A 10553-nucleotide genomic window follows, 5' to 3' on the forward strand; every position below is an offset into this window, starting at 1 on the left:
CCTGCCTGCTGAAATGCCTTTCCCCCTCCACCTTCTCTGTAATTTTGTGCAAGGAGAGGTGTGTGGTTGGCTGCGAAGCCAGGAGTAAGCAATTCTCTCAAAAACAAATCCTGAAAACAGACTATCTGACATCATGTTTTGTGAGGTCTCCTGTCTAGAAAACACACAAAACCACAGAAGTCTTTACCAGGGCATTCTGTAGGATTAAGAGAGTGCCTTGCTGCGACCTAATGGAATCTCCTGCTTGTCTTAGAACACTGCATTGGCAGCAGGTAAGTCTCGTGGGGTCTGGAGGGAAATGCCTAGCTTCTGATTTATTGATTTATTCGGGGTTTGGTCAACCTTCAGGCATCGGATGGAGCTGGAGCTGTTTCTGGTGGATGTGATAATGTGAGATGGTCACAAGCCGAATGGAGTGCTTGTGTCTGTGTGGTGGGAAAGAAGACCCAGGGGGGTAGAAGAAGGTTTTAGAATTTTTATATTTTGAATTTTCATACTTTTAGATTTATTTTAAGTGAGTTCTATAATGTACATAATACCCAGTGGAATATGCTGAAAACAGATTTTTAAAATAACATGACAAATAACTAATATTAATACATTTAAGGCGTACATGCTCAGGAAACAATTTTTTTATTGACGGTATGCATGGTAAAAAAACAAAAACAAATGGAGCCGTGGTAGTAGACATCCGTAAGGCGAGTGATCCTGTTGATGAGCCCTCCCAATTTCGAGTTCTTTCTCCCTCGTGATCTCACTGAGCAGTTTCGCTGAAGGGAAACGGCAGTGGCAGAATCAGCAAAGTCTGTGACTGGAGAAGAGTTTTCCTTACGTTTCTCTGTTGTTTTGAACTTGAAATAAGACAATAGTCAAAATCTATGTTTTCCTTTGCTGGACCGCTAAAGGAGTGTGGAGGCGAATAGGAGAGCTGAAGTAAGAATGGAAACAACCCAATGTCTACAAGACCTGTTTTAAAATTTAGAATTTATTGGATAAAGGGACATTTTTACTCACATTGTTTACTGTCTTTTCTAAAGTCATTCAGCCAAACTTAAAAAAAAATTAGAAGTGCAGGTAATTTAAACATGTATTAGTTACTTATTTAAACATTTACTGGTTATGAAAACCTATTTTTTAGCAAGGTGAAAATAAAATGAGATAGTGTACTGCCTTGCCTATGTTGAGGGCTCAGTAAGGATTAGTTTCATTATTACTGTTTTATTACTTTTTTAAAAAATTTATTATCATTACATAGCTTCCCACTTGACCTAACTTTCTTGATGGTTCTCTAGATATCTGAGGTTATTTGGGACCCTGGGAAACCCTCTCTCCAGAGAGGCCTGGTTTCACTTCCCTTTGTCTCTTGCAACTTGGGTGCTTAATTCTCCTCTAATATGGACCATTCTTACTGAGCAGGTTCCTGCTGATGTGGCCAGCAATACTGGCCAGGTTGCTTTTCCTTCAGAAAGGGCCAGTGTAACTAGCAGGCCTGACAGACCTTCATTATAAAAGGTAATATCTTTCTTCTTTGTGTCCTTGCCCCCTTGCACAGCGCTCAATAAGTTGAATATTAGGAGAGGCAGTAATTGAAGTCAAAAGAATGACTCCCTAAAGGGAGAATATCAGACAATACCATAGGGAAGGGTGGAGAGGAAATCATTGGGGTTTACTATTCCTCAGATGATACTATAGAGAGAGTATCAGCTTAATCTGTCTACATAAAGTCTATCTAGTTGTTCTCCTTCCTCAATATGGGAGCCTGAGTGGTGGGTGGGAAAGGGGTAAAGGTCCAGTATTGGGGACGGGGTGCTGGTCAGGGGTATGCCGAAGGCAGACCCTAGACTTCATGGGAGAATGAAAGTAGACAGTATCATTGTACATGACAGGAAGTCAGCTCCCAGGTGCAGAAGTGTCCTGGAACCTGGAGCTGTACCACAAACAGAACTAAGGGGCCTGAAGGTCACCTCTTAGGAGTGGCGCAGGGGGCCCCCTGTGTCTTAGTCAGCTTGGGTTTCTATAACAAAACACCGTGGACTGGGTAGCTATTTCTAGAAAAGTACTGTGTAAATGATACAGTAATCACATGTGACCATTATCCTGTCTAACCCCGAGGGGCCAAGGAAGGAAGAGGCCTGGGGATCTGGGCCACTGGGAAAGAATCAAGTGGAGTCAGACAGACATTGAAACCCTGACTCTATCACCTACTTTGGTGTGACCTTGGGGAAATTATTAGCCTTTCTAAACCTTGACTTCCTTATCTATAAAATAGGCATAGAATATCCACCTGATGCCCATACTGCAGGGATTAAATGAAATAACGTGTGTAAAGCACTCTATGCGGGGCCTGGACTATAAAGGATTTGGGGTAATGGGTAGGCAGGAAATAGTGCAGGGAAGGAAAAAATTTTTTTCCTCTGCCTATCATAAATTCTTGAGGTGGGGCCCTGTAAATTAGACTGGCAAAGGATAGATTAACAGGAGAAAAACAGTTTACCAACATGTGCTTCATGCATATCCAGCGAGGAGTTACCCACAGGGGGTGGTTAGAACTTGGGCTCATACACGGTGTTAGGTCAAAACCAAGAAAAAAGGGGTTTGGGGCCTCCAAGGCCTGGGGAGGTAAGTTATGGGAAGGTATCCAGGGAAAGGTTAGTGAGAGGGTTGTTTAGTAAGGCTTAGTGTGCAGATTCACATCACTGCCCTCTGGATTAGTAAGACTTGTCAGGAATCCTTCTCCCGGCAGAGAGAGGGCACACTTTTCACAAGTAGAAACTTCCTTTACACAAGGAACACCTATGCCCTGTTTTCAGAATTTCTCCTGCATCTGCTGGTTCTCAATGGCCTTAGCTCAAAATAATTCAGATGCAAAACAAAGTATATGGGGGTAAAATGGGCGTGTCAGGGGTTTTGCTTCCTTATTTAACAGATGAGGAACAAAGAAAATATCGATGAAGCAAATATATTAAAATTTTGATAACTGTTTAATGTGCGTGATCGGTGGCTCATTATATTTACTATGTATTTTGTTTGAAATTTAGCATTAAAAATGTTAAGCTGAAAAAAAAATTCAGATGCCAAAGAGGCGTATCCTGGGGTGGCATATTCTGATACCCTTCGGTAGTCAACAAATATTCACATCAGAGCTCTTCAGGTGGTGCCTGCTTCCAAAGGGCTGACCTGGAGGGCCCCCAGCACCAGAAAACAAGCCCAGTTGGGGGCTGTCCTGTGTGTTCTTGCCTCTGGAAACCCGGCTCCCTGACTCACAGGACTCAGCAGGTCTCTAGTGGCTCCTGGGGGAGGTGCAGAGCCACCCACCCCATTGCTGAGTCAGAATCCTTGGAAAATACCTTAAGGGCCTCTGTGGATGACAAACTAAATGCATTCACCGCCTTGCAATGAGCTGGGGTGATGCCGGTCAAGAAGAAACCAGGATGTTGATGGGGTCTAGTCAACCAGAGCTTGATTTGGTAGGACCCATATGATTACTAGTTATTTCTGCTTTAGACGTTTTTGCTTTGGAAAGTTCCATCTTTTGACCTAGACAGCTGTGCAAGGCACTGTTCACATCCAAGCCCCCCTGAATTGCATCCAGTTTATGGATTCTGTCAGCAAATATTTTATGAGTAACCACCGTGAATAAGGACTAATGCAGTAGAGGCAGAAATCAGCTCTTTTTATTTAAACGCTTAAAATAGACTGTGAATTCCCTTACTGCTAGGCCTTTGTTTTATTTTTCTCTCTACCTATTTGGTGCTCAGCTCAGGGCATGGTAGTAAGAATAAAAGCTAAAAACATGGAGGGTTACCTGTGTTTCATGCACTATTTTAAATGCTTCACACTCACTACCTCATTCAATTTCATAACGACTTTAAAATAGCTTTCAATATTATCTCCATTTTATAGATGAGGAATATGAGCCACACAAAGGTGAAATAATTTGTCCCAGCTATCAAGTGTCAAAGTCGGGATTTCAAATCCAACCTGTTCTAGGGACCTCTGGGCACTGCTGCTTCATTCACAGTTGGTGTTTAAAAATATAAAGACTGTGCCCTGGCTGGTGTGGCTCAGTGGATTGAGTGCTGGCCTGCGAACTGAAAGGTTGCTGGTTCAATTCCCAGTCACAGCACATGCCTGGGTTGCAGGCCAGGTCCCCGGTTGGGGGCATGTGAGAGGCAACTGAGCGATGTCTCTCCCAAATCAATGTTTCTCTCCTTCTTTTTCTCCCTCCCTTCCCCTCTCTCTAAAAATAAATAAATAAAATCTTTTAAAATTAAAAAAAAAAAAAAAAAAGACTGAATGACCAAGGGATCCTGTATGTATGTACATGCATGTTTGTTTCTCTGAATAAAAGAAGTGTCGCCTGTGCTTTCAGCACCTCAGCATGGCCCGGTGTGTGCGTCTGCTGGTCTTTCTCCATGGAGTTCTCACATTTCAGATGGTGAGTGATGCTGTTGCCGCCCCACTGCTTGCTCTTGTGGGTCTGGCAGGTGAACGAGAGGGAACCCAGTCATGAGCTGCTGGGTCCAGGGCATCCCAATTTGTGATATTCTGGAAATGAGATTAATAATGTCAGTTTCTTCCCCATTCTTGCACCCTTTTATATCCATTCCCTCTTTCAAGAAAGGATCTAAATTCATTTTTGGTAAAGCAAAGGTGACTAAAAGTTACTTAGGAGCCAGTAAATTTTCAGAAATCATGTTTAACTTACTGACTCTACTTCTTCTTAAGGTGGGGAGAGAGGGAGTCTAAACTGGATGAGGGCGAGGCCCTTCTGCTCAAGAATATCTACACAACACATTTTACCTGGGAGAATATTTAGGTTTAAGTTTTTGTTTTATGATGCAGAAAGGAGAGCCCAAAGGCACAGAGGGAGATGGAAGAGGAGAAGGATAGATATCTGAGTGTCTGACTCAGAGGCTCCAACACGCTGCTGTTCTCTTTGAGTGTAATAATACCTTTTCCATGCACCCCTCCCTCATAGTGGCCCCTGTCCTCTCCCAACAACCTGTTACTATCTAGCCAGCCCTGAGATAGCACTTCCCTGACCCGCCCTCCCCACCCTCACCTCAACTCAGATCATCCCAGATGAGCTCATGCCACCTTCCTCGGTTCTGTGTGGCACTCTTAACAGTCCTGAGCAATTCATAGTGTTGTTTGTGGTTTGATGTGTGTCTTTCTTACTAGAACGTAAGTTCTCAAGGACAGGGAATCTGCCTTGTTCAATACTATGACTCCCGTGTCTGGCTCAAGGTAGGTGCTCAATACACATATGAGGTATGAATGTTGAATGAACTTCGCATTTTCGACTCTGTGCAAGGGGCATTGTGGGCAAGTGTGAATCCTTTTCCGGTGCCTCTGTTTGCCTTCAATGGACATGTCTCAGAAGTGCTGGCCTTTTAAGGCAAGTTAGCACAGCAGGAAGAGGGCATCTTCTGAAATTACAAGAACTGGGTGCAAGTCCCCACTGCATCACTCACTAGGTCTGTGCCACCTCAGGCAAGCCTCCAAGTTTCATAAGTTATAAAAAGAGCTGTTGTGAGAATCAAATGTGTTAATAAACATGAAAGTGCTTTGTGCACTCCAAGACACCTTATAAGCATGGCTGTTTAGGGGAGGAGGGTTACTGAATTGCATAAATCAAGGCGCACTCAAAGACTAAAGCTCCTGAGGTGGAACTTCAGGTACCTTGCAAGCAGGTAAGTAAGAATTGGATGATAACAAAGGGTCTTCTCAATGTTCCCCAAAATCACACCAAACTGGTGCCCACTTACATATAAGGCCTGTCTCAAAGAAAGATCTTAAGAACAAAGACACCATAAGAAAAAATTTTGGTAGATTGCTTGCTATTCAGTGCATTTATCCCTGTTAGTTTCTCCTTTGTCTTTGACATTTTGGGAGCATGGGAGAGATAGAAGTTAACTTGTACAAAGCTGATAGTAAAGCGATTAAATTCTGTGCATAAAAAGGCAGACTGTGTCTGGTGGGATGCAGTTGATGATCTCTTTGTGGATCTGACAAGTTTTGCTCTATTTGTAAATTCCTTTTGACAGTCTGTACCCAAGTATAAATGGGTAGTGCTTTGAGTTTTCTTCTTAAACTCTTTTAACATCTTGCCAGCTTCCACATTAATGAGTGAAATATAATGCTTGACATGTGTTCCTTTTATGTTTGTAAAAAATATGATTATATTTTCTTTTTGAAAATATCCTTTAATGGGCACAGAGTAAAATAAAACACAGGTTCCTCTCCTCTTTCTGATAGATTTTAAAAAGGGGGGGGTTAAGTGGTGGAATTGGATAATTTAGCAGTTGCTATTTCATAGATTCACTCACTGAACTCTCGCAAGGCTGGGTACTTCATTCTAGTCGTCAGAGAAGACTCAAGAGGCAGTACTTTGGGGACACCATATAGGGTCTAAGGACATGATGAGGACTAGGGTTTTCTGACATGCTCCACGACGCTGTCTTCATGTCTTTGGGAGTTATTGTACCCCTCTGAGAATCTCTGTGGATAGCCCACCCCACATGTACATTTTGCATAAAATTCCAAGCAAACCTTCCAGTAGTCCCTGGACTTCTAAGATTCAGGACTGCTGCCTTATGGAAAGGCCAACTACTGTCCACCTACTGACAGGTAGAACATGGAGAACTTTCGCTCACGTCCACACCTCTCTCACGGTCCCAGTTGACCTATCAGGCACTCTCTTTCCAGCCTCGAGCCAGCATTCTGAGTGACCACACACATCTCTGTAATGTCAAAAACGAGGTGTCTTAGAGTAGCCTGGCAGGTAGAAATTCTGCATGAGAGCTTCCTCCTTCAGTTTGTGAGGAGGGGGAAGGAAAGGAGGGAGAAGCAAGAAAGGCAGTAGTGGGGAACGGAGCACCTGTTCATTTTTTTTCTTAGGATGCTAGGATATCGGAGCAATGTCACTATGTTAAATATTGATAGCTTTCCCCACTGCTGGAACCCAAATAATCCAGAAAACAGCAGATATCAGTATAACTTGCAATTGAATTCTCTTTCCAAATTTTTGTTCTTCACACAAACCACCTGAACTATCCATATCCTTTTGCCATTTATATATAATGAGTATTTTGTATTTTTGAAGTAAAAAAATAATTTATATCATACATATAGTGTACACGCCCTGTGCCATTTTCTTTCCTTTCTAAAAATTATATAACTATTTAGACTGACATCCTATTGTGCTTTAATCTATGGCACTGAATATGAAGCACTTCTAGTATCAACTTATAAATTTCCTCTAGAAAAAAGAGCTATAGTAATTGTGTGTTTTCTACTTGTTTTGTGATTCTGCTTCATTATCTTCTCCACATACACAGACATACTCTTTTCTGCTTTTAAATAGCTTCTAGCCATTACTACATTCTTGGGAAAACAGCCTTTGGGGTCTTGATCGCCTATGGTTGCAATGGGAACCCCTCAGTGAAAATGGAATCATAGCCTCATAGAATATCAGTGTTGGAAAGGAACTTAGAAGCAATATTTTCAATCTTTTTGCCAAAAAGGACTTCTTTTTTTGCCTTTTAGCTACAACCTCCCCCAGAGGTTTGATGTTTAAAGAATCTTATGTATCAGCTGCATTTTGCATCTAATACTTCATTCATTTTCTTCACTCTTTGTAATCAAATAATCTCTTACTGAACACGTTCAGTCAGGTTACTAGGACTGGCCTTAAAGGGGTAATCAATTATATCCCATAAATATCTGTGTCAATTCCTAGCCAGAGCTTCTTATTGTTAGGAGACCAAACACACACACACACAAAGCAGAACTCAACACCTCTTCTGCTCCTTCCCCTTGCTGTCACAAATCAGAAAAGCTGTTTGACTGAACTTCAGCCTAGGATTGCTTAGAGCAGGGGCAGGTGGACTGACCCTGAATGTCCTCTTGGGGCTGTCACAGTATTGCAGTGGTTGGATGGTATTTACAGAGACCCTGAGGGATCAATAAAATGCAAACTGTGTTTAGTGTGCTCTAGTTAAGATAGGCTGGAAGTGTGCAGCACTTACAGATATTTCAAAAAAAATCTAAAGATGTCTAAATACCAGTGCAGATAAAAGTCTGTAATTTAGATAAATTATTTATAATCACCTATTTTCTAAGAGTGCAGAGACAGATGTTTTTACACCTTATTTTCAAAGTATGGATGGAGTATTCCAACTCTTGTTTTTAGAAAGGAAGCAACAGACTGAAAGAAAATTGGGGTTCTAAGACAATGTTATTCTTCTTCTCTAGAAAGGAGGGGTCGGTTTGTCAGATGAGAGCAGTGACAGCAGTCCTGGGCACAGAAAAAGCTACTACATATTTCAGCTATTGGTAAGTGAGTAACATATTACCTTTCCTAAAAAATTAAGTTACCTTGGATTGAGGTTTCTCAACAGTGGCACTATTGCTTTGGGGGCTGAATAATTTTTTTCATTGGGTTGTTCCATGCGTTGTAGGTTACTTAGCAGCATCCCTGGGCTGTCCCCTATAGATGCTCTTCCCCCCATGTATGATGATAAATAATGTCTCCAGACATTGCCACGTGTTCACTGGGGTGGGGGGGGGAGCATTGCTCCTGATTTAGAACCCTTGGTTTAGATAATTTACAAAATAAGTCCATATTTGAACTGTAGAAACTTAGTACAATGGTAGTATTTGAAGGAATGGTAAAATCTGAATGTGTCTGAATTCTTCAAACTCTTGTGTACTGAATCCTAAAAACATTTTTTAAATATGGCATAACTTTGTCATACTAGAAAAATTCAATATTGCATTAAGTTTAGAATTTACAGAGGTGAAACTAACCACCTGAGTTCTAATACCATCCTGAAAAAAATCCTAAGACTAAAATAGCACCCACCACCAACAAAACAATTAGACATCCGGGGCATAATGATGAGGATGTTTGTAGGCTCTAACGCCTGCCTAAAAAGCTCAGCGGCTCCCTTAGCACAGCCAACAGAACTTGGGCTCAAGAACAGCTTTGACTTAACTCGCATTTGCTTGTGGCACTTACTTATTCTCACAGGCATTTGACCCGTGATGATAAACAGGTCAACAGAGACAAGAAGGATCTAAAAATACTAAGCCAAATTCATTGGTCCTGGGGTGTGTGTAAGATGGCAGAGTTGTGACAAAAAAAAAAATTTAGTTGTTGAAAATATCCTAGCATTGTGTCACATTGAAAATAAAAGGAAAAATAAAACAAAAGGACAGAAAATATTTAGCCCATCTTAACTGTTTAGTCAAAGCACCAGCATGGAAAGGACTCAGGGGGTGTGTGGTAGTGGCCAGGATATGCAGGGGTCTAAGGATACTTTAGGACATTTCTACTTGGCTACACTGATAGGGACCCATGCCATGGCTCATTTCCCTATGCTCTAAATTTGCATCTGAGGGGACAGATGACGTTCAAAATGTAGGCAAATCAGGCTTAAGCCAAACCGGTCTCCTGGTTTTAGCCCGACTTCAGCCACACCTACCTGTTGCATGTCACTCCAGCCTTAGGGTCCCCTTTATTTTATCTTCTACAGATGTTACATGTGCATGGTCCACCCCCTGCCTCCACCCTCTTCCTCAGGCTCTTTCAGGCCCAAACTCTGTCAATTAGCATGGCTCTACCTGTGTATTCCAGCCAGGAAGTGCTTTTTCTAACTTGGTCTCTGTCCTTCTACTTACAGCCAATTCAAAGATTGAAAGGGAAACCAGAGAATGCTTTTGCCGGGAAGGCAGCTGACTTGCTAGCTATGCAGACTGCCAGTGTTTTTGGAGTGCAAGATAAAGTTAGACCCAGTGTCAACAGGGTGGCAAGCTTCCAGCTCCCGCCAGTGTGCCTCATTCCTAGACAAAGCCCATCCACCCTGACTCCTCCTCCCGTGTCGGGGAGCACAGCCCTGAGAGGCCCTGTCCTCACACTCTCCACGCAGTCCAAGACACTGGAGAGCAATGGAGCGACCTCTGCACCTGGGAACTCGGGAACCTACGGCGGCATGTCAGCCAGGTTTTCCCTGACACCCCAAGTTCTGACTACTCCAGGTTTCCCCACAAAGGGACCACTTCACAGCGCCAGCTTCCCCACCTCGCCCACAACTAAGGAGCCCCGAGGAGACGTTTAAGCTGAAGTGCCCCCCTCTCTTGGGAGAAAACGCAGACCTGCCAGGCTCTAGTCAATCATCCCTGGTAATGCATCCTGTGAACCCGACTATTTTTATAATGGGATTCACCTCAGTCACCAGCTCCTCTAGGAATGAAATTCTTCCATAAGAAGCCTCACAGACCCGGAAAAGTGATGTTGCTACGTGCCCTACAATTCTGAGGCTATTTCTCACTGTTACCTAAAAATAAAGCAACACAGCTTCTAAATCATCTCTGAATGTTTTAAGATTTTTTTAAAAAGCAAATTTGAGCCAAAATTTGGAAGGCATAGGAATCTGCCAACTGTTGCCTTGTCATGTCTTTATTTTTGCATTTTCTTCTTGCCGTAGGATTGGAATCTTCTGTTCCCAGATTGTTTTTGCCAAATCTGGAGATTCTGAAGTGGCTCT

General features: G+C 42.5%; 1 protein-coding gene across 1 annotated transcript; it reads left to right on the forward strand.

Annotated features, from left to right (window-relative positions):
• The first annotated feature begins 230 nt into the window (after window positions 1-230).
• On the forward strand, window positions 231-10124 carry LOC150019952 (uncharacterized). Its single transcript, XM_090268102.1, has 4 exons — window positions 231-272; window positions 4373-4438; window positions 8260-8340; window positions 9690-10124. Exons 1-4 carry the CDS (start codon window positions 231-233, stop codon window positions 10122-10124), a joined length of 624 nt encoding a protein of 207 aa, XP_090124228.1.
• Window positions 10125-10553: the final 429 nt, after the last annotated feature.

This window comes from Furipterus horrens, unplaced genomic scaffold, assembly GCF_987537825.1.
Source record: "Furipterus horrens unplaced genomic scaffold, mFurHor1.1.pri manual_scaffold_2, whole genome shotgun sequence".
Lineage (NCBI taxonomy): Eukaryota > Metazoa > Chordata > Mammalia > Chiroptera > Furipteridae > Furipterus > Furipterus horrens.

Coding starts and splice junctions, on each gene's coding strand:
- LOC150019952 (XM_090268102.1), top strand. CDS start 231: ATGGAATCTCCTGCTTGTCTTAGAACACTGCATTGGCAGCAG. Junction 273..4,372: donor GAACACTGCATTGGCAGCAG/GTAAGTCTCGTG, acceptor CTGTGCTTTCAG/CACCTCAGCATGGCCCGGTG. Junction 8,341..9,689: donor ACTACATATTTCAGCTATTG/GTAAGTGAGTAA, acceptor TTCTACTTACAG/CCAATTCAAAGATTGAAAGG.